Source organism: Neofelis nebulosa, chromosome 17 (assembly GCF_028018385.1).
Source record: "Neofelis nebulosa isolate mNeoNeb1 chromosome 17, mNeoNeb1.pri, whole genome shotgun sequence".
Lineage (NCBI taxonomy): Eukaryota > Metazoa > Chordata > Mammalia > Carnivora > Felidae > Neofelis > Neofelis nebulosa.
This window is the reverse complement of record NC_080798.1, coordinates 18235018-18255034: the sequence shown is the minus strand read 5'-3', so window position 1 is coordinate 18255034 and position 20017 is coordinate 18235018. Positions and strand designations below refer to the sequence as shown.

Below are 20017 nucleotides of genomic sequence, written 5' to 3'. Positions count from 1 at the left end.
CAGAACCCTGGGTTGAGAAAGGGCACTCGGAGGAGGAAGGAAACAATGCCAAGGCCTCTCAGGAAGCTGATTACCCAGGAGAGGTGTCAAATTTCCTCTGTTCCCGCCTTCCTCCCTTACTGCTCCCTCTCTGACGTCACATTTTCCAGTCTGGTTAGAAGGGTGAGGGTCTCCCTCCCTCACAGGAAGTGTCCTTCAGCCCCCTGTCACCTGGGCCAGACAACCCAGCCCCAGGACCCTCAGACCCTATCCCCACATCACTAGCCCTCCCTGCTCCTGACCCCCTTCTGCTCACTTCAGTCAGGGAGGGCAACAAGGGAGGAGATGGGAAGAGGGAATGATTCCAAAAATGAAGTTTTAAATGTGTGTGTTTAAGTCTCCCTGAGGAAAGGGAAAGAAAGCTCGGTGGGGTTGGGAGACAGATGGACAGAGATGGAGAGGATGTGGCAAGCAGAGATGAGAGAGACAGATGGAGAGGCGAGAGTGGCAGGTCAAGGCAGTACAATGGGAGGGAAGATGGGGAGAAAACCCAGAGAGAGAGAGAGATGGAGACTTGAGAGATAAGGAAGTAGGGAGAGAGAAGGGAAGGGACTGAGATTCAGCAGGAGAGACTGGGTGACAAGGCCTCACTGGATCAGGCCTGGTGCAACAGAGACCCAGAGCCAGGGACACCAACCTAGAGTAGGGAGTCATGGAGACTGACACACAGGAGAGAGACCAGCTTCAGGGGGAGGAGGCCTGGGGCATGGTGGGGAACACTAGGTTAGGGTACCCTTCAGGTCCTTGGGTTGGATAGATGGTGGAGCAGTGACCTGGGTGCTCTTTGCTCACCCAATGCTGAAGCCAATCCCAACACCACCCACCCACCATGTGCCCTGGGAAGTGGCTCTCCCCTTTCAAGCCCAGCTTCCTCCTGTAACACCAACAGAAGAGTAGTGCTCACACTTCCATCCTCCCACCCTCAGAATGGTAAATGGTTAATGGTCAAGCAGGGTGAATATTGAAAAATGCCCATTATTAAGGAGGTTATTTTTAATGGTAAACACTTATTAATAGAGCATAATGGGTACAACCACAGGCTCTGAAGCCAAGCTACCTGGGTTTAGGGTTACCAGATTTAGGAAATAAAAATACAGGACACCTAGTTAAATTTGAAGCTCAAATAAACAAATAATTTTTTAGTATAAGTATGTCCCAACTATTGCATTTATAGATGTATATGTTATATGTATACTTGAGGGGCAGACGGGGGGGGGGGGGGGATGCTGAATCATTTGAAGTAAGTTACAGACATCATAACACTTCGCCCCTAAATATGTGTCCATTTCCTTATAGAGACATCTTTCATGTTATAATACCATGATCACATCTAAGAAAATGAACAATTCTATATCTTATATTCAGTTCATACTCAAATTTTCCCCATTTGTCTCAAACTATTATAGCATGGAAAGGCATGGATTCCAGACATGAAGAGAAGTGGAAGGAAGTCTGTTTCAATTTCCCCTTTCATAAAATGAAGACTAGTGCCTACCTCATAAAAGGATTAAGTGAAAACCCAGTGACACAGTTGGTGGCAGGCAATGAGCCCTCAATAAACGTTAGCTATTAGAAGTACTGTCATTATTTATATCGTTGATGCTGTTACCATGATTGGCACTCAAGAGCAGCCCCAGAATGTCGTCCTCAAAGCCCTCGAAGGGGAGAACTCTGCCCAGTTGGGGATTCTGGGTCAGCTTCCCCCAACCATATCCTTCCTCCCCACCCCCCACGCAGTCCCCCTGCAGATTGTGACGTAGGCCGACCTGGGGTCTGGCCGGAAATCCCCCTTCCTGTTGTAGATAAGCTTGGCGCAACCCAACTGACCCCAGACCCTCCCCCCTCTCCCCCCCCCCCCATGCCGCAGGATCAAGACCCAAGACGGAGAACCTGTCCAGCAAGCCCCCCGCCCCACCCCCATCATCCCGTAAACTCCCCTCCGCACCCCGGGTCTCGAGCAGCCCGCTGTTCCCCAAGCTCCTGTCCAAGTCCAAGCCATCCCCGCAACAGGATAGCCGGAGCTGTCAGGAGGCGGCGGACGGCCATCCCTGAGGGGGGTGGAGGGTGGGGGGGGGGGGACGACGCTTGGCCCCGCCTCTGTCCCTGCAACTCGACCCAGCTGCGACCCCCAGCTCTGACGTCTCGGAAAATTCCCCCCCTGCCCCGGCCCCCAGGGGAGGGGGTGCATGGTATGAAATGGGGCTGAGACCCCTGGCTGGGGACAGAGAAACCCGCCAGAGGTGAGCCATGAACTGGGGACTGGATGTCTGGGGGTCTGGACTCTTGGGTCTGAGGGAGGGAGAGGGCTGAGGTCCCTTACTCCTAGTCTGAGAAAAAAGGACACTGGAGGCCAAGATTCCAGGGTCTTGGGGAAGAAGGGAACAAAAGGCCTGGACTTCTGGGTCTGAGGGAGTCTCCAGCCAGACTCCAAGGTCCCTAAGTGTCACCAGCTCACCCCTTCCCCTTTTTTCCCCTGCCCAGAACATTCACAAGGAGCATCCATGGACTTGTGGAACTGGGATGAAGCTTCACCGCAGGAAGTGCCCCCAGGGAACAGGCTTTCAGGACTGGGTAGGCTGCTGCACTGAGTCACTGTATGGGGAGGGTGCACAGGTGGGGGTCTCTGCTGACCCCGACCCAGCCCTAACCTCCTCATTGCCTGCAGAAGGAGCTGAGCTCGGCTTCTATTTCCCTGAGCTGGCGTTCCCAGGGGACACGCTGACAGTGGAGACACGCTGGAAAGGTGGTTGTGGGCTGGGACCCTTGGGAGCTGAGGAAGGTGAGAGACTGGGGTGCTGGGACTGAGGGAGGGTGTGTTCCTGGACTCCGGAGGCAAAAAGGGGGGAGGGCTGCGGGCTTGAAGTCCTGAGGTTGAAAGACGACGAGGCCAGGGTCCTGAGTTCTAGGTATGCGTGAGTAGGGGCTGGAGGTAATAACTCATTCCCTGAAGAATAAAGACTGCTGCGTGAGTGGTCGAGGGGACGTCTCTAGTCATTGCTCACACCTTCCCTAAACTCTGTTCGTTCTTATCCCTCGCAGGGCTCTCACCGCTGGACTGGGGCTACACGTTAACGCATCCAGAAGCTACACGGGGGGCGGGTGAGTGTGTACACAGAGGCGGGGGAAGAAAGGCACTGGGGTCCTCCTCCGTAGCTGGAGGTTTAAACTACTCGATCGTTGAGGGGAACGGGGCTAGGACGGGAAACACCTGTGTCCTCGATGTGGCATGGCCTAGATCCGGGAGCCCAGGGCCCCAGAGCTTAGAGCTTAGACTCCAAGAACCCCCGGGCCAGAGACCGGGACACCTAGGCTCCCCTCACTTGAGATCTGTTGCTCCTCACAGATCCCGCCCGTCAGGCTCTTCCGTGGTCGGGAGACTGGACAGACTTGACGTGCAACGGCTCGGACCACTGGAACGGCTTCTCCCAGGCCCCGGGCCCCGCCCCTCCCGGCCTGGGCCCCGCCCCCTTCGCCGGTTCTGCGGGGACAACGGATCAGAACTGTGCCACCTCCGGGGGAGGGACCAATTCGTGGTCTTGTGCCCAGGCCGCCCCCAGCTCCACCAACTGGGACAGTTCTATTGGTCTCGACGGCGCCACCTACTGGGGCAAGGGCCTCCGCGGGGAGCCTCACGCGGACTCTACCATTTCGTGGGTTGGACCTGCGGTCTCAGACTATACCACCTCCTGGGTCTCGGGGCTGCATACGGACTGCACCACTTCTTCAAAGGGATACCAGGCTTCAGATCTCACCACGTCCTCTGAACCCAGCCAGCAGTCGGACCACGTAACCTTGGCTTGTTACCCCAAAAGTAACCATCGAGGTGAGGGGTCCGCAAGACCCGAATCTAATGAGGCGGGGCCTAGGCGCGTAGGGGCGGGACCCAGGAAACTGGAAGTGAGGGGGCGAGGCTATTACCTAAGAGTCCGAGAGAGGTGGTGACGGTGAGTCCTGGGGGAGGAGAGGACTAAGACACTGGTAGTCTTCCAGGGAGCAAGAGACCTAGGCTCCTGGATTAGTTGAGAGGAAAGAGGTGAGGGTCTGGATATCCGGGTCTCCAAGATGTGGCACCCAAACTCCTAAGTTTCAGAGATGGGGGCCCCGGCTGCCTGGGTCCCTGAGGCCGATGCTGGGGATCCTTATATGGAGGGATCCGGACTCGCTGGGCCCGAGGGGGATGGACTGCTGGGCCCCGAGTTGGGAAAACCGGACACGTGGACCTTCGAGGCGAGGGAGCCCGGACATATGGGTCATCGAAGCGACTTGGTCCGGGGCTAGGAAGCCTGAGTGTTCACCTGCCTGCACTCCGCAGGTCCCATTCAGCTGTGGCAGTTCCTCCTGGAGCTGCTCCGAGACGGGGAGCGGAGCAACTGCATCCGCTGGACGGGCAACAGCCGCGAGTTCCAGCTGTGTGACCCCAGAGAGGTGGGGCAGCTTCCCAGACCGGCCAAGTCGAGGCAGTTTGCCTAGTACTTGACCCCACCCCCCCCACCCCCCCCACCCCAGCTCGTACTCATCTCTACCCCCGCAGGAGTTAAAGGGACTAACTCTTGCCCAAAACGTACCCGAAACCGCGTCCCCCGCCCCGCGCGTCTGTTGCCTAGCCAGGCTCCCTCCTGACTCTCAGACTAAGCCCAGCCTCCGTCCTAGGTGGCGCGGCTCTGGGGTGAGCGCAAGAGGAAACCCGGCATGAACTACGAGAAGCTGAGCCGAGGCCTGCGCTACTACTACCGCCGCGACATCGTGCGCAAGAGCGGTGGGCGCAAGTACACGTACCGTTTTGGGGGCCGCGTACCCGGCCTGGCCCATACCGACTGCACGGGAGGTGGGCCGGGAGGAGCGACCCAATAAAAATACCCCGTCAAATTAGTCGTGTGTGCTGCCTGCGTCCTTCCCACTGACACTGACTAAACCCACTAAGGACCCTAAGTGTGCACCACCACACTCGCATCCCACCCCCACCCCCGGCCTGTGTGATCTTAAGACGCGCGCGCGGTGACTAAAACACACCCAGACCCTTAGGGGACCTACTTGTGTGTTCACTGTGTGATGGGATATTCAAAGGAATCAACTCGGTCCCTTTAGGGCCTACTGTGCGCCTGCCCGTGCTGGGACTTGTAAAGGAATCGGACCCAATCGCTAACGTTTGAGTTTACCTGCTGTGTCCCTTCTGAAGAGAAGACTCAAAACTCCAAAGGAGGACTTATGTGTGTTCTTCCAGTGCTTGGGACCATTAAGTAATTAGACTTAGTGCTAGATCCCCCAAACCACCTACTGTCTCACCACTCCAAGTTGAGGGTGGTTGAACTTGGATCTAGATCCCAAGGAGAGCCTACCCCATTCTGGGAACCACTGAGTCCCTAAAGAGTGGTCCTCCTATGGACTGACAAAATGACAATTTTAAATATTTGGTGTGAGAAGGACTCACCAGGAAGGTGACATTGAAGCAAAGACCCGAAGGAAGTGAGGAAGGGAGCCAGCTTCACAAAAAGCATTCCAGGCCAAGGGGAGAGCAAATACAAAAGGCCCTTAGAGGGAAGCCAGACTGCGTGTTTAAACAGGAAGAGGCCAGTATGGCTGGAGCAGTGGGAATAAAGAGAAAAGGATAAGAAATGAGGGTATAAGAGGGACCAAACTGTGTAGGTCATTTATAAGGACTTTGGCTTTTGACTGAAAGAGTCAGACAAGACCCAATGGGAGGGTTCTAAGCCAAAGGGAAGTGATGACTGAGGTGTTAACAGGGTCTCTCTGGCTGAGTGGATGATTGTGGAGGGCAGCGGGGAAACCAGGAGGCTAGGGTGTGGGCTGCTTCTATAGCCTAGGCTGGCTGTGCCTGTGGCTTGAACCAGATGTCGAAGATTCTGGATATATTGCTTCAGGCAAAGACAAGATTTCTTGATCAGCTAGCTGTGAGGTGTGAGAGAAAGAGTCAGGGATACTTCTGTGACTAGAATAGATGTGTCACTTTCCAAGATGGACTAATTTCTGCCAGACCCAAGCTGTTATGTTCTTAAGCCCTCCTCTCTGTGATGCAGGCAGGACTTTGGTTTGAGCCTTCAGGCACCCAAATCTGTGTTGATTTGTGCCTTCTGGAGTTTGGGGAAAGACGGTAATGAACAGGGAGGTGGGAGTCTGGATATTCCTCACAGTATGACAAATGACCCTGGGAGAAAGACTGGTTCGATTTCAAACCCCTAACAATTGATCCCGTAATAATCATGAAGAGGGTAGGGACTCGTGTTTGTTCAGTGATGCATCCCCAACCCTTATCGAAGTACCTGGCACTGGGTAAGCGTTAAACAAGCAATACCTGCATGAATAAGGATACTTCCGCTGGGATACTTTTCCCTCGGCCCACTCTGCAGATAGTCCCAGGACTCGAAACTCCTTTCCCTAGGTAAAAACAAGAGATGAGAAACTGTAACCAGGCGTCTCCAGCCCCAGATCGGACCTTTGAAAAGCGCACGCTAGCTCACGATTGGGCCGGAAGTGATGATCAACGGGCATTCAGCCCAATAGGATTTCGGAGTTCTCCCGGGTGGGCGTGGCCTTAATGGCTCCAGAGACAGCTTTTCCGCGGGCGTTCTAGCCTCGCGGAAAACTCTCACACACGCTGACTCGCTCCGCTTCCGGCCGGCCTCAATTCCGCTTCCGGTCCGACTCTGGCGTCTTTGCTGAGGGTCACATTGAGCTGCAAGGTGCTTCGGGGGTGTCTTTAGGTGAGTGTCCAGGGCTTGGGAAGCTGGGACCCTATCCTGGGGAACTGAGGAACCGGACCCTCGTTTCCCCGAGGACGAAGTGAGTTTCCGGCCCGCGGCGTCTGCACCGCCCCCCCCCCCCAACCCCGGTCCCTAGGGTCCTGTTCTGTTAGTATTCGTAGCTAATGATTATTTCGGTCTTCCTTAATTAATGCCAGGTAACGTTTCACGCGACTTTATTAATTCATTTAATCTTCACTGCAGCCCTATGAGGAAAGGCCCGTAATTATCCCTTTTTGACAGTGAAGCAACTGAGGATCAGCGATATTAAGCTACTTAGCCGGCGACCGGGGTTTGGATTCCGTAGTTAGGACTGTAGTGCCCTCAATCAGCGGGCCCTAGGCAGGCGTGGCTCCCGTAGCTTGCCCGGGCCGCGGCCTGGCCTTGCACCCAGGTTTCTGGTTCCTCCTCCCTCTTGAATGTTAGAGGGCCCAAGAGTCATTCCTGAACCACCCTCCCTCCCAGGTCTCCCCCCAAAACAATACTTCAGAACAACTCTTCTTCTGTGTCCCAGCGGTGGTATTCTACGTCTCCTCCCCATGCGCCTCTACCCTTTCCCCCCAAAGATTCTACTGTGGTGCCCCAGATCCCCACCACTACCTTGGGTCCCTTGAATTTAACACTGGCCTGCTCACTACGTTGGGTCCCTTGAATTTACATGGGCCTTTGTAACCCCATTACTCTTTGAATTCTCTGGAATAGAGGCAGTTTCACATTCCATGGAGAAAACTGTGTGTCACCTCATAAGAGATACAGCAGAGCTTTGTGATTCTCAGTCTGCAAAGTCCATAGAATGCAAGGTGTGCTAGTACTTGAAGGGGGGGAAATTACATACGTATTTTTCCTAACCTTTTTAAAAATTTCTTTCTTTTTAACTGTTTATTTTTGAGAGAAGCGAGCGGGGAGGGGCAGAGAGGGAGACAGAGAGTCCCAAGCAGGCTCCTGGAGTGTCAGCACAGAGCCTGACGCGGGGTTCCAACTCACCAACTATGAGATACAAACTGAGCTGAAATCAAGAGCTGGAGGCCTAACAGACTGAGCCATCCAGGCACCCCTTTATTCTTCTTAATCTCTAATTTAAATGTAGCATTTCCTTTTAAGAATGGAGGCATCAGGGGCGCCTGGGTGGCTCAGTCGGTTAAGCGGCCGACTTCGGCTCAGGTCACGATCTCACGGTCTGGGAGTCCATGAGTTCGAGCCCCGCGTCGGGCTCTGGGCTGATGGCTCAGAGCCTGGAGCCTGCTTCCGATTCTGTGTCTCCCTCTCTCTCTGCCCCTCCCCCATTCGTGCTCTGTCTCTGTCTCAAAAATAAATAAACGTTAAAAAAAAAAAAAAAAGAATGGAGGCATCAATCTTGGTAACAGTCATCATCTGTCGCTTTGTCAGCAATCAAAATCACGGGTCATCTTATATCACATTATGGTTGCGGATGTCACAGAAATACATCTTCACTCGTGACTACTTCAGAATTCTGGTGGTTAATAAATCCTCTGCTACATACAACTGGTTTTCTTTATGGTCCTATGCAATCTTTTAATGCATTAAAAAATATTCTGAGAAAGGGTTCATTAGATCCCTGAGGAGTTCGTGGTACCAAGGAGATTAAGAACCTCTACAGTGTAGATCTGTCAGTGATGGAGTGTGGCTCCTCCACTTGTATGACCTTGGGAAGTCACTTGGACACCCTGTCCCTTGTCTGTGAAACAGTGATAGTGATGAGTAATAGTTCCTACCTTTTAGAGTGGCTGCAGGAGTAAAGTGTGTAGAACAGTGCTTGGCCTATACTGAGTACTCAGTGAATGTTGGCCAGTGTTATTTTGGGACGAATAAGGCCCGATTTTGCTAAGGAGTCCCATCCCCCGGCCCTGCCAAGCCCTGCTGTGACTTCCACACTTAGATGTGTGGATTTGCCCCACCCTTTACCTCTGTTTGTATATGCTGAGAGGTAGAAGGTGGTGGCTGATTCACACCTAACCTACCCCGTTATTCTGCATCTGGGTGGGCTGACCTCCCCATGCCCAGGTCCCTTAGAACTTTTGCCAACCTCCATTGCCTATGCCTCCAGGACTCAGCACCATGGCAGAAGACATCAAGACCAAAATCAAGAACTACCAGACTGCCCCTTTTGACAGCCGCTTCCCCAACCAGAACCAGACCAGGAACTGCTGGCAGAACTACCTGGGTAAGCAGGGCGTAGATGTGGGAGGGGATGCAGACCTTTTCCTGGTCCCTCACCTCGTGTCGCTTATCTGTTGTCTCCTACTGGATCTGTACATCCCAGGCCTCTTTTTTTGTTGTTGTGGGCATCCCACCTTGCAGGGCCCATGCCCCTCATCACAGCTGTGTTCAAGTTCCAGGATCTAGGTCAGGATCACAAACTTTGGTTCCTATAATGATTTTTTTTTTTTTTTGAAGACTATCTGTGTGTATATGTGACAGATGTAACATACATAAAGGAAATATGTAAAGCATAATGTATACCTAAATGAATAATACTAAAGTGATTCCCCTGCGTAATTATAACCTGGATAAAAAATTAGATACTGGCCAGCATTCTGAGCTTCCCTGCCTACTGCATGCCTTGCCTTGAATACAGCATCCTGCTCTGCCCACTAGAGATGTAACCTTGCCGACTTAAGGCAATCACATTTTGGTTTTATCACTGCTTTTAGGTTTGCCTCTTGATGAACTTTATAGACATTATACATAGTCTCGGTTTTTTAATTTCTTCATTTGGCAGTTTTGAAGATTCATCCATGCTATGATGTATGGTTTGGTCATTTTCATAGTGTATAATTTTCCATAATTTATTTCTGGACCCTTGCATGGTTTCCAGTTGGGGGCTTTTATGAATGATGATGCTATGAATGTTCTGTGTAATTTGATGTGCATATGAATGCTTTTGTTATGTAGAGAATGTGCCCAGGAGTACAATACTTGGAGTATTTTTCTCTTTTTTAATTAATTTTCTACTTTTATTTTATTTATTTATTTTAAAGATTTTATTTTTAAGTAATCTTTGCACCCACTGTGGGGCTCAAACTCACAGCTTTGAGATAAAGAGTTGCATGCTCTACCGACAGGCACCCCTTAATTGCCTACTTTTAAAGGTGTTTTTATTTTTATTTTTATTTTTTTAATTTTTTTTCAACGTTTTTTATTTATTTTTGGGACAGAGAGAGACAGAGCATGAATGGGGGAGGGGCAGAGAGAGAGGGAGACAAAGAATCGGAAACAGGCTCCAGGCTCCGAGCCATCAGCCCAGAGCCTGACGCGGGGCTCGAACTCACGGACCGCGAGATCGTGACCTGGCTGAAGTCGGACGCTTAACCGACTGCGCCACCCAGGCGCCCCAAGGTGTTTTTATTTTTAATTTATTTATTTATTTTGAGAGAGAGAGCTCCACCAGGGGAGGACCAAGAGAGAGGATCCCAGGCAGCCTCCCCATAGTTCAGCACAGATCCTGGTGGGAGAAAGGGGAGGCTCAGACTCACAAACCATAAGATCGGACCTGAGCTGAAACCTATAGTCGAATGAATGAGCCATCCAGGCGCCCCTAGTTTCCTACTTTTAAAAACAAGATTATCCCCTTCCCGTCTTAGGATGCCAGCATCTTAGCATCAAGATCATCTTCCCTTTCCCTTGCCCTGGTTTTGGACTTCCATAGTCCCTGCACATGTCCCTCAGGTTACCTCCTCATTCCTGACCCCAGAATTTTCAGGTCAAACAGTAGTTCTCTAGGGGCCACAAGATCAATTTGGCGAGGCATGTCTAGCCTTTTTCAGCACATTTGTAGGAATGTACATTCTTTGTCAAACGTGTGTGTGTGTGTGTGTGTGTGTGTGTGTGTGTGTGTGTGTGTATAACTGCTGTGAAGTGAAAAATATTTCTCTGAGTTTTGATCAAAAATGTGTTCTAGGGGCAACTGGGTGGCTCAGTTGGTTAAGTGTTGGGCTCTTGATTTTGGCTCAGGTCATGATCACACAGTTTGTGAGTTGGACTCTTCACTGACCTCGCAGAGCCTGCTTGGGATTCTCTGTCTCTGTCTCTCTCTCTCTGCGTGCTCCCCCTCCCCCACTTGTTCTCTCTCTCTCTCTCTCTCTCTCTCTCTCTCTTTCTCTCTCTCTCTCAAAAATAAACATTTTTTTAAAAATGTGTTCCAGTCCTTGGTCTGGGCTGAACCTGAGCCCCTTTCTTCACAGACTTTCACCGCTGTGAGAAGGCGATGACTGCTAAAGGGGGTGATGTCTCCGTGTGTGAATGGTACCGGCGTGTGTACAAGTCCCTCTGCCCCATATCCTGGGTATGTACTGCCTGCTGGGGCCCTTGGAACGCTGGATGGGGTCTTAGCAGAAGGGAGTGTAGTAACTCGGTGGGGGCTCATCTGTGAGAGGCAGAGGAAGCACAGGGCATCGCACTGTCCATGGGACTTGACCTTTGCTTTGTGGAATTGCCCTCCTTCTCTCTTTTTAATGATACTCTCAGCCAGTCAGGACTCTCAGCTGGGGCAGCTGGGGCCGTCTCCATGCTACATCCATCTTGCTCATGCAGCCCACAAATATGCGTATGGCCGGCTCCCTGTCCCTGTGGGGCTCGCCATCTTGTGCAGTTCTGTGCCTTTTATTATGAACACATTCAAATTATACATAAAAGTAGAGAGAATAATTCAGTGACCTTCCACTTATACCCACTCCCCAAATTGAGTATTTTCAAGATTTTTCCACATTCCCTTCTTCTGTCCCCTTTTCTTTGCTGTAGTATTCTGAAGGAAATCTCAAACATGTCTTTTTACCCCTACCTACTTCCTGTGCTTCTCTAGATGCGGACACAGTAAGGCAGTCTGGCTAGCCCTGATTGACCAGACCTTTTGTCACTATTTAATACTCTGTCACACACTTTAAATAAAGAATTTATCTTTAGGGGCCCAAGTCCTTCTGATTGAGCCCCCCGCCTCCCAAATATTTATGTTTAACATTGTACTATTTCCTCAAATCAAAGATCCTCGTGACTGCAAGAAACATTGAGAAATCTTTTTTTAAAATGCCAGAAAGGAATGCAATTAATGCTAATTTCAGAGATGTTAAAATGCAAAAACCTTGTGTTTTAGGATCAAAATATGGTAGTATTACAAAAGTCATAGTGCTTATTAAAAAAAAAAAAAAAAAAAAAGCCGGGGCACCTGGGTGGCTCAGTCAGTTGAGCGTCCGACTTCGGCTCAAGTCACGATCTCGTGGTATGTGAGTTCGAGCCCCACGTCGGGCTCTGTGCTGACTGCTCAGAGCCTGGAGCCTGTTTCAGATTCTGTGTCTCCCTCTCTCTCTGACCCTCCCCCGTTCATGCTCTGTCTCTCTCTGTCTCAAAAATAAATAAACGTTAAAAAAAAAAATTAAAAAAAAAAAAGCCAACTGTGAGCAGTACAGTAAAATAAAAAGTAGAAGCCGTCTTGTGCTCCCCAGTGCTCCTTCCCTGAGGTAACTAGTGTTAACTCACTCCCTTTTTTCTGTGGAGCCTCTGTATGGATGAGTCACACGACGTAGTCTTCGAATTGCTTTGACTTCTCAGTGTGTCTTGAAGCCTTTTTTTATAATAATGCATACAGATCTGCCGTTTTAGGTTTTAGTAACTTTCAGATGCTTTTATTTAACTGATTCCCTTTTGATGGAGATTACGTTCTAATTTTTCAGTATATATGAAGCATCCTTGATGTACGCCTTTGGGGCTTATTTCTGGAGAACAGATTGCCTTAATGCAGTCTTCCTCAGCTTGCTTGGCTCTCCTCCCACCTCTCTGGCCACAGTGTCTCATGTGTCTTTGAGTGCCCTGTGCCCTTCCAGGATTTCTCCTTGTCGCTGGGTGATCTTGGGTAGCATGATGTTGTGAATTCATAACATCCCTCCTCCAGCCTCAGAGCCTCCATTGGGTGCATGCTGGACAGAGGCCTGGGAAGCATGCTTCCGGCCCCGATGCTGCCCTACGCCCCATTCTCCAGGACTTGGGCCTGCCCTTACCTTGGCAGCAGCAGATTGTGTGGTTCCTACCCTCAGGTGCCTGCTGTGTCTGCCCTGTTAGGGCTGAATATAAATGTATTCTGCCAAGTCCCTTTTAAACCTGGCTGCCCTGGCTTCTTTATTTTAAAAACTTGGTGAAGTAAAAACAAGTGTTTTGTTATTGCTGTTGTTGTTGTTAAATTTTTTTTTTCATGTTTATTCATTTTTGAGAGAGACAGAGCATGAGCCAGGGAGGGTCAGAGAGAGAGGGAGACCCAGAATCTGAAGTAGCCTCCAGGTTACGAGCTCTCAGCACAGAGCCCGACGAGGGGCTCAAACTCATGACCTGTGAGATCATGACCTGAGCTGAAGTCGGACACTTAACCGACTGAGCCACCCAGGCACCCCTGTTTTGTTTTTTATGAAAAATATAACCACTTCACAAAAACTTAAAAAAATAGAGAAAGGGCAGAAAAATGTTCCCCATCCTCCTGACCTCCCTAATAATACTGTAGCATTTCCAGGTGTTTCCTGTGTATTATTTTCAATTAGTCTCTAATCCCAGTATGTGTATTTTGGAAGGGCATTTAAAACATTTTTTCCAACCATGTTTTATTTTCCAAGTTAAAAAATCTTTTAAGTTTCTCTATGAAAAAATAGCACTGACTTTTGTGGAATCTTCAAAACAGGAGATTTATGTAATGTAGAAAGTGAAAGCCCCCGAGCCATTCCCTTCTGATCCCAAAGTTAACTTTCCTTAGTCATTTGGCACAAATCTTTTACTTCCTCTTCTGTGTGCTAATGTGTGTGTATGTGTAGATGTGTGGTTATGTACTTTTTAATACTAATATGGGTCATACTCCTGACACTGTTTTATGCTTTGCTTTTGTTACTTAACATGCATTGTGTACCTACTTCCATGTCCATACAATCTGCTCACTTATTGGGCAGCCATCATCTTAATAGTTATAAAATATTTCCTTCCCTTTTAGCTGGATTCACATCTTTTCACTATTTTAGATGATACTTCAGTGCACATTTCCATTCCGGGAAATGTTTTCTTCTCTATTTGAATGGTTCCCTTAGTTTCCTTTCCATGAAGTGGGATTATTGGGCAAAGTGAAATTTCCAAGTTATCAGACCAACCTGATCCTTTAAAAAGAGATGGAGAGGAGGGTAAGGGGCATTAAGGAATCTACTCCTGAAATCTGTTTCATATGCTAACTAATTTGGATGTAAATTTTTAAAAAATATAATAAAATTTAAAAAAAAAGGAGATGGAGAGGGGTGTCTGGATGACTCAGTTGGCTAAGCATTCAACTTTGACTCAAGTCATGATCTCATGGTTCCTGGGCTCGAGCCCTGCATCGGGCTCTGTGCTGACAGTGCAGAGCCTGGAGCTGCTTCGGATTCTGTGTCTCCCTCTCTCTCTCTGCCCCTTGCCCACTCGAGCTCTATCTCTGTCTCTCAAAAATAAACATTTTTTAAAAAGAGAGAGATGGAGAGAGGGTCAATCCCAGCGACTGAGAAGTTCACTCATAGAGTACTGTGGACTGTGGACAGTACAAGTCCAGTATGAGGGAATCCAGGTGAGCATTGACCTGAAAAGATGTCCATCTCCACTCAAGTCATCAGGAAAACACAGCTTAAAACAACAGAGAGAAGCTTGTTTTTACCTTGCATTCTGGTGCAAGAATTATAAAGATGGACAGTGCTAAATGTTAGTTGTTCTATAAATTGGTACAATCTCTTTTGAGGTCAGTTTGGCAGGATCTTTCAAAATGGAAAAAAACATACACGTGGCAGTTTTGCATCTAGACCTACAAAGATGCTCCTGTGTGAGGATCTTCATTGCAGAGTTGTTTGTAATTCGGAAACAACCCGAGCTAGATAAATGTTGGTACATTTATCTTGATCTTTGTGACAGAAAACAGAAAGAGCTCTAAGACTTGTGGGAAAAGCAAGTTGCAGGACAATATGTAGTGTGGCCCAATTTGTCTGTATGTTTTTTAAAGTACAGAGTATTCATGATACATGGTGTGTAAGTATGTAAATAAAATACACATCACTTAACTATGAGCCAGCTCATTTGTAAGCACTTGATATCCTCTAAGGGCAAACATGCTGAAAAACAGGATGAGGTGGATACTGTTATCGCTATCCTCATTTTTTTTTTTTTTTAATGTTTTATTTATTTTTTGGAGACAGCGCGAGCAGGGGAGGGGCAGAGAGAGGGAGACACAGAATCCGAAGCAGGCTCCAGGCTCCTTGCTGTCAGCACAGAGCCCGGTGCAGGGCTCGAACCCACAAACCATGAGATCATGACCTGAGCTGAAGTCAGACGCTTAACCGACTGAGCCACCCAGGTGCCCCTCACTGTCCTCATTTTATACAATTAAAAACTGAGGCCCTGAGGGGTGCCTGGGTGGCTCAGTCTGTCGCGCATCCAGGTCTTGATTTTGGCTCAGGTCATGATCTCATGGTTTCGTGAGTTCAAACCCAGTGTCCAGTTCTGTGCTGGGCGTGGAGCCTGCTTAAGATTCTTTCTCTCTCCCTCTGCCTCCCTCCCCACCTTGTGTGTTCTCTCTCTCTTTCTCAAAATAACAATTTAAAATTAAAAAAAAAAAAAAAACAAAAAGCAGGCCCTGAAAGATTAAGTAATTTGCCCGAGGTGTCACAGCTAGGAATTCAGACTCAGTCTTCCTTATTATCCATGCCTTGGTCCACTGCCTCTAATACATGGCATATATATGTGAGTGTGAGGGTGTGTGTATATCAGTGGTTGTGCTTCTGACTGCCTGTAGGAAGGTCCACAGGTTGCAGAGTGTTTCTTCTAGGGAGTGTTAACAGTTTGATACGGGCCTTTCTGTTATTTTTTATATGCCTATATGCGTACATCTGTGATCAGCAGGATCACACTCTGTATTCAGTTTTGCACCTTTTTGCACTTGGGAGATCCACTCGTGCCAGGGCATAGATGAGCCTCTTTTTTGTCTTGGGCAGCTGCCTAGTGTTCTTTCCTGTATTCTGACAACCATCACTGAGTGTTAACTCTGGGGTTCCTGAAATACAGCACAGCCATACTCTTGAACCTCTTTACAGTCACACATCTCCCCAGGGACAGCCCTGCAGTGAATGTGGGATTTTTCTGCATGTTACTTGCCCCCCTCCAACCCTCACTCCTGAAATAGTGGCAGTACTGGGCTTACTTGTTGACGACTGAGCAGGTGAGCAAAGTGAGGAAGACCAAGGTCACTCATCTGGTTTCCCCACAGGGGAAGGGAGTAACATTGGCTGTGTTTCCACAGGTGGCAGCCTGGGACGACCGCCGGGCGGAAGGCACGTTTCCTGGGAAGATCTGAACTGGCTCCACCCACCTCTCCTCCGTACTCCATCCTTCTCCTAGGGCAGTGAAGGGGGACCTGGGTACATGGTGATCCCCACCCTGGGATCCTGAAGCATGGCTTAACTAATAATAAATACTCATTGGAAAAGTGTAAGACTGTGTATGTGTGAAAGAGCTGGATGATCGGGCAAGAAGCTGGGGTAGAATTAGTACCTTGACCAATAAGAGGGGCTTCAGGGTGGTTGTTTTTTTTCTGTTTTGTTTTGTTTTATGTTATGTTATTAAACTGACTGCCTTCTCTATACCAGACAGTAGAGTGAGTTGATTATACAAAATAGCCTCGAGCCCCTATCCATGCTAAAATTTATCTGATTATTCCTTTATTATCTATATAATTACAAGAAACTTTTTTTATGTAATTTTTGAATCATGTGAAAACAGTATAATAAAAACTTCTGTGTAGCCATCACCTAGTTTTAACAGTTATCAACAGAATACCAATCAGTTTCATCTCTAATTATTCCCCTCCCCCCTAGGTGATTTTAAAGCAAATCCTGGGGATTTATCCAGAGATAAGTAAGTATATGTATCTCTTAGAGATGCAGATTTATTTTACACATGATTACACTGCCATGATTACATCTAAGATATTAACGGTACACTTTTAATATCGTCTGATCAGTTTTCTTCACAGTGTGGAATTTCTCCCTCTATTTTGGTCCTCCTTTTTCATGTTGATCGTGGTGATGATCGGAGGTCGTTTTAAGCAGGCCAGATGAACATTTTTTCTTGCTGCCCCCAAAGGAATTGCCACACAATAGTCCAGAATATCACCCACCAGATTTGTCAGCAGGGAGCTCCTGAGACAGTTGACTCGCTTAGAGCACCAGGTTGTGGCTGAATTGGTGTTTCCTCAAGACCACTCAAGTGGTTGAGAGACAGGCTTATCTGAAGCATATTCGGGCGAGCAGAGAGAGGATTCTTGCATTGAGGGAAAATGGCCTAGGGAGGGGTTTTCTGAAATGGCTGCCTATGAGGAGGAGAGGCTCTAAACAGAGGATCCTCATGTATGCCCAGGGACTTTGAGGAACTGTAGCTTATGTCATGTGTTGGAAATAAGAAAGAACTTAAACATGGTGAGAATTTCAAGTGAATCAGGAAGTCCAGAGAAAAGTCCAGATGTAGGACTCACTCTGACCCCAGATGCCCAATTCTGTCTGGAGGCAACCGCCATCAGCAGTTTCCCATGCATTCTTCCAGAGACTGCCCACACATCTAGAAGTATTTATATGTGTATATATAAATATATATACTTGATACGTATTTGATTTGGTAAAGCTTTGATATGGTTCTATTTCCTCTCTGATCCACCACTTCTTGTTTGTTCCTGCAGTTCCTGCCAAGCTGGCCTTCTCAGTGTGACAGGAACTGTGAGCAAACCAGAAGTGTCAACATATGCCAGGCTGGCTCCAACCTCAAGGCCTTTGCACTTGCTGTTTGCCCTGCCTGGAATGCCTTTCCACCACATATCCACCAGGTCTTCCTCACATACAACTTAGGCCCTCCCTTGATCTCTTGACCTACAGTTTCAACCCCCATACACAACGTTTGCAGCCCTTGACTCCTTTTGTTTCGTAAGCACTTGACCACTAACATTCCCTATGTTTTACTTAATTCATCCTTGATAATTTCCCCCCTCCACACACACTGGAATGTAATTTCCATGAGGGCAGGGATTTTTTAAAATATATATTCCCTCTTTAAATACTTTATTATGAAAAATTTCAAGCATACAGAAAAAGTGGACATCTGTATAATTGCTATCATACCCACCGCTTAAATTTAACAATTGTTAATATTGTGTCATATTTACTTTGTGTCTACATATTCTTTTTACTGAACCAATGAAAAGTGCAGTTGGAAGAGTGCCTGGATGGCTCAGTCAAGCGTCCGACTTTAGCTCAGGTCATGACCTCACGGTTCATGGTTTAGAGCCCCACATCAGGCTCTGCTGGCAGCTCAGAGCCTGGAGCCTGCTTCAGGTTCTATGTCTCCCTCTCTCTTTACCCCTCCTCCACTCACGCTCTCTCTCAAAAATGAATAAACATTTAAAAAAAAATTTTTTTTAATAAAAGTACAGTAGGCCCTCAAGCAAGGTGAGGGTTAGGAATCCCGACAATCCATGTATTAAAAAAAAAAAAAAAAAATCTATAACTTTCGACTTCCCACAAACCTAGCTACTAATAGCCTACTACTGACTGGAAGCCTTTCTGATAACAGAAATAGTCGATTAACACTCGATTATTTTCTATGTTCTATGTATTATATACTATCCTTACAATAAAGTAAGCTAGAGAGAAGAAAATGTTATTTAAAAACCATAAGAAAGAGAAAATACATTTACAGTACTGCATGTATATGTAAATCTGCTCGTAAGTGGACCCTTGCAATTCAAATACGTCTTGGTTCAAGAGTAACTAATTTCCAAATATCTTGACACCTCAGGCCTAAGCACTTAAGTATGTATCTTTGAAAAATGACGCGTTCCTTCATACCATTATCACTTGTAAGAAAAACTAACATTAATTCTCTAATGTCTGATATTCCGATTTCCCAAATTGTACCCCAAAAGTCTTCTATACTGTTGTTTGTGTTTTGTTCCAGGATCCAACGAAAGTTCAAATTCTACGTTGGTTTTTTAGGTCTCTAATGTCTTTTTAAATTCTACAGTAGCCTCCCTGCTCCGCCCCACCCAGTTTTATAAGACGGGACTTTTTTTTAAGAGGCCAGGCCAGCTGTCTAGTAGAATGTCCCCCACTCTGGATTTGCCTAATTGTTTTCTCATGGTGTCAATTAACTTCTGCCATCTTCTGGAGATCTTACAAACTGGAAGTTTGCTCTAAAGGCCTGATTAGGTGCAGGGTAAGTACTTTTTACAAGAATCCTTCCTATGTATCTGACTTCTTGCTTCCCGTCAGGAGGTACTTGGTGCCATGTTGCCCCAATAGTGCTGGTCAAGTCTAATCCCTGGGAATGGTGATGGCCACCAGGTGTCTCCTCCAGAAAGATGTTATCCCTTTTCGTCACAGGCAGATGACCTGTTGGGTGGTGCTGTGATGAATGGTTCTGCCATGGCACCTCCACAACCTTGCACATCTCCACGTAAGCCACACAGGGAAAACTTAACTGTGATCTGACCCGAACTTTGGCAGAAGGCCTGCTGACTCCGGAAACGAAGATGAGTGGTCTTGTGAAGAGCTGCCGTGAGGCAGTTTCTCATCCACTTCCGTCTCTTCTTTAATGTTTATTTCTGAGAGAGAGAGATAGTGCAAGCAGGGGAGGGGCAGAGAGAGAGGGAGACACAGAGAGAGAGAGAGGGAGCTCAGGCTCCAGGCTCTGAGCTGTCAGCACAGAGCCCAATGTGGAGTTCGAACCATGAACCATGAGATCATGACCTGAGCCGAAGGTGGACGCTCAACTGATGGCCACACAGGCGCCCCCCCCCCCCCGCCCCCACCTCTGTCTCTTGCAGGAGACTCCTACAAGACCATTTCTCATCCACCTCCTTTGTTTCCGTTCAGCATAGGACTTTCTTCCTCACCCTTCCGTAGAGCTGCAGGCTATAAAACGACTCTGAAGCTACCATGCTGAGCACCTTACCTGCCTTATCTCTGGCCTAACAACTCGAGCTAAAAATTTTATTATGACCCCTACTATACAAGTGAGAAAACTGACACTTCCAGCCCTCTGCCAGTTGACGTGGCTGTGGATTTCCTTTTCGTGTGTCTGTACAGGAGAGGGTTCAGTGCAGAAAACTGAAACCTCCCAAAGCATATTCAGTAGAAAGAGACTTAATGTGAGGAATTTGGATATAGTATCACCCTTAT

General features: G+C 48.0%; 2 protein-coding genes across 3 annotated transcripts; both read left to right on the top strand.

Annotated features, from left to right (window-relative positions):
* The first annotated feature begins 1882 nt into the window (after positions 1–1882).
* ETV2 (ETS variant transcription factor 2) lies at positions 1883–4908 on the top strand. The gene is made up of 7 exons (XM_058706834.1): positions 1883–2279; positions 2521–2610; positions 2705–2818; positions 3079–3138; positions 3383–3862; positions 4352–4464; positions 4690–4908. The coding sequence occupies exons 2-7, from the start codon at positions 2541–2543 to the stop codon at positions 4888–4890; spliced, it is 1038 nt and encodes a 345-aa protein (XP_058562817.1). The 5' UTR covers positions 1883–2279; positions 2521–2540; the 3' UTR covers positions 4891–4908.
* A 1692-nt stretch (positions 4909–6600) lies between these two features.
* Positions 6601–16284, top strand: LOC131499098 (cytochrome c oxidase subunit 6B1). 2 transcript variants are annotated; one of them, XM_058706836.1, is made up of 4 exons: positions 6601–6758; positions 8863–8979; positions 11000–11100; positions 16093–16284. In XM_058706836.1, the coding sequence occupies exons 2-4, from the start codon at positions 8874–8876 to the stop codon at positions 16144–16146; spliced, it is 261 nt and encodes an 86-aa protein (XP_058562819.1). In that variant the 5' UTR covers positions 6601–6758; positions 8863–8873; the 3' UTR covers positions 16147–16284. The 2 variants fall into 2 exon arrangements, with proteins under 2 accessions (XP_058562819.1, XP_058562820.1); XM_058706837.1 differs by having other exon boundaries at positions 6682–6837.
* The last annotated feature ends 3733 nt before the right edge of the window (positions 16285–20017 follow it).

Excerpts from the sequence above, each read along its gene's own strand:
- ETV2 (XM_058706834.1), top strand. The coding sequence starts at position 2,541 with ATGGACTTGTGGAACTGGGATGAAGCTTCACCGCAGGAAGTGCCCCCA. Across the intron at positions 2,819-3,078 it reads ACCCTTGGGAGCTGAGGAAG|GGCTCTCACCGCTGGACTGG; the intron begins GTGAGAGACTGG and ends TATCCCTCGCAG. Across the intron at positions 4,465-4,689 it reads AGCTGTGTGACCCCAGAGAG|GTGGCGCGGCTCTGGGGTGA; the intron begins GTGGGGCAGCTT and ends CCTCCGTCCTAG.
- LOC131499098 (XM_058706836.1), top strand. The coding sequence starts at position 8,874 with ATGGCAGAAGACATCAAGACCAAAATCAAGAACTACCAGACTGCCCCT. Across the intron at positions 8,980-10,999 it reads CTGCTGGCAGAACTACCTGG|ACTTTCACCGCTGTGAGAAG; the intron begins GTAAGCAGGGCG and ends CTTTCTTCACAG. Across the intron at positions 11,101-16,092 it reads CCCTCTGCCCCATATCCTGG|GTGGCAGCCTGGGACGACCG; the intron begins GTATGTACTGCC and ends GTGTTTCCACAG.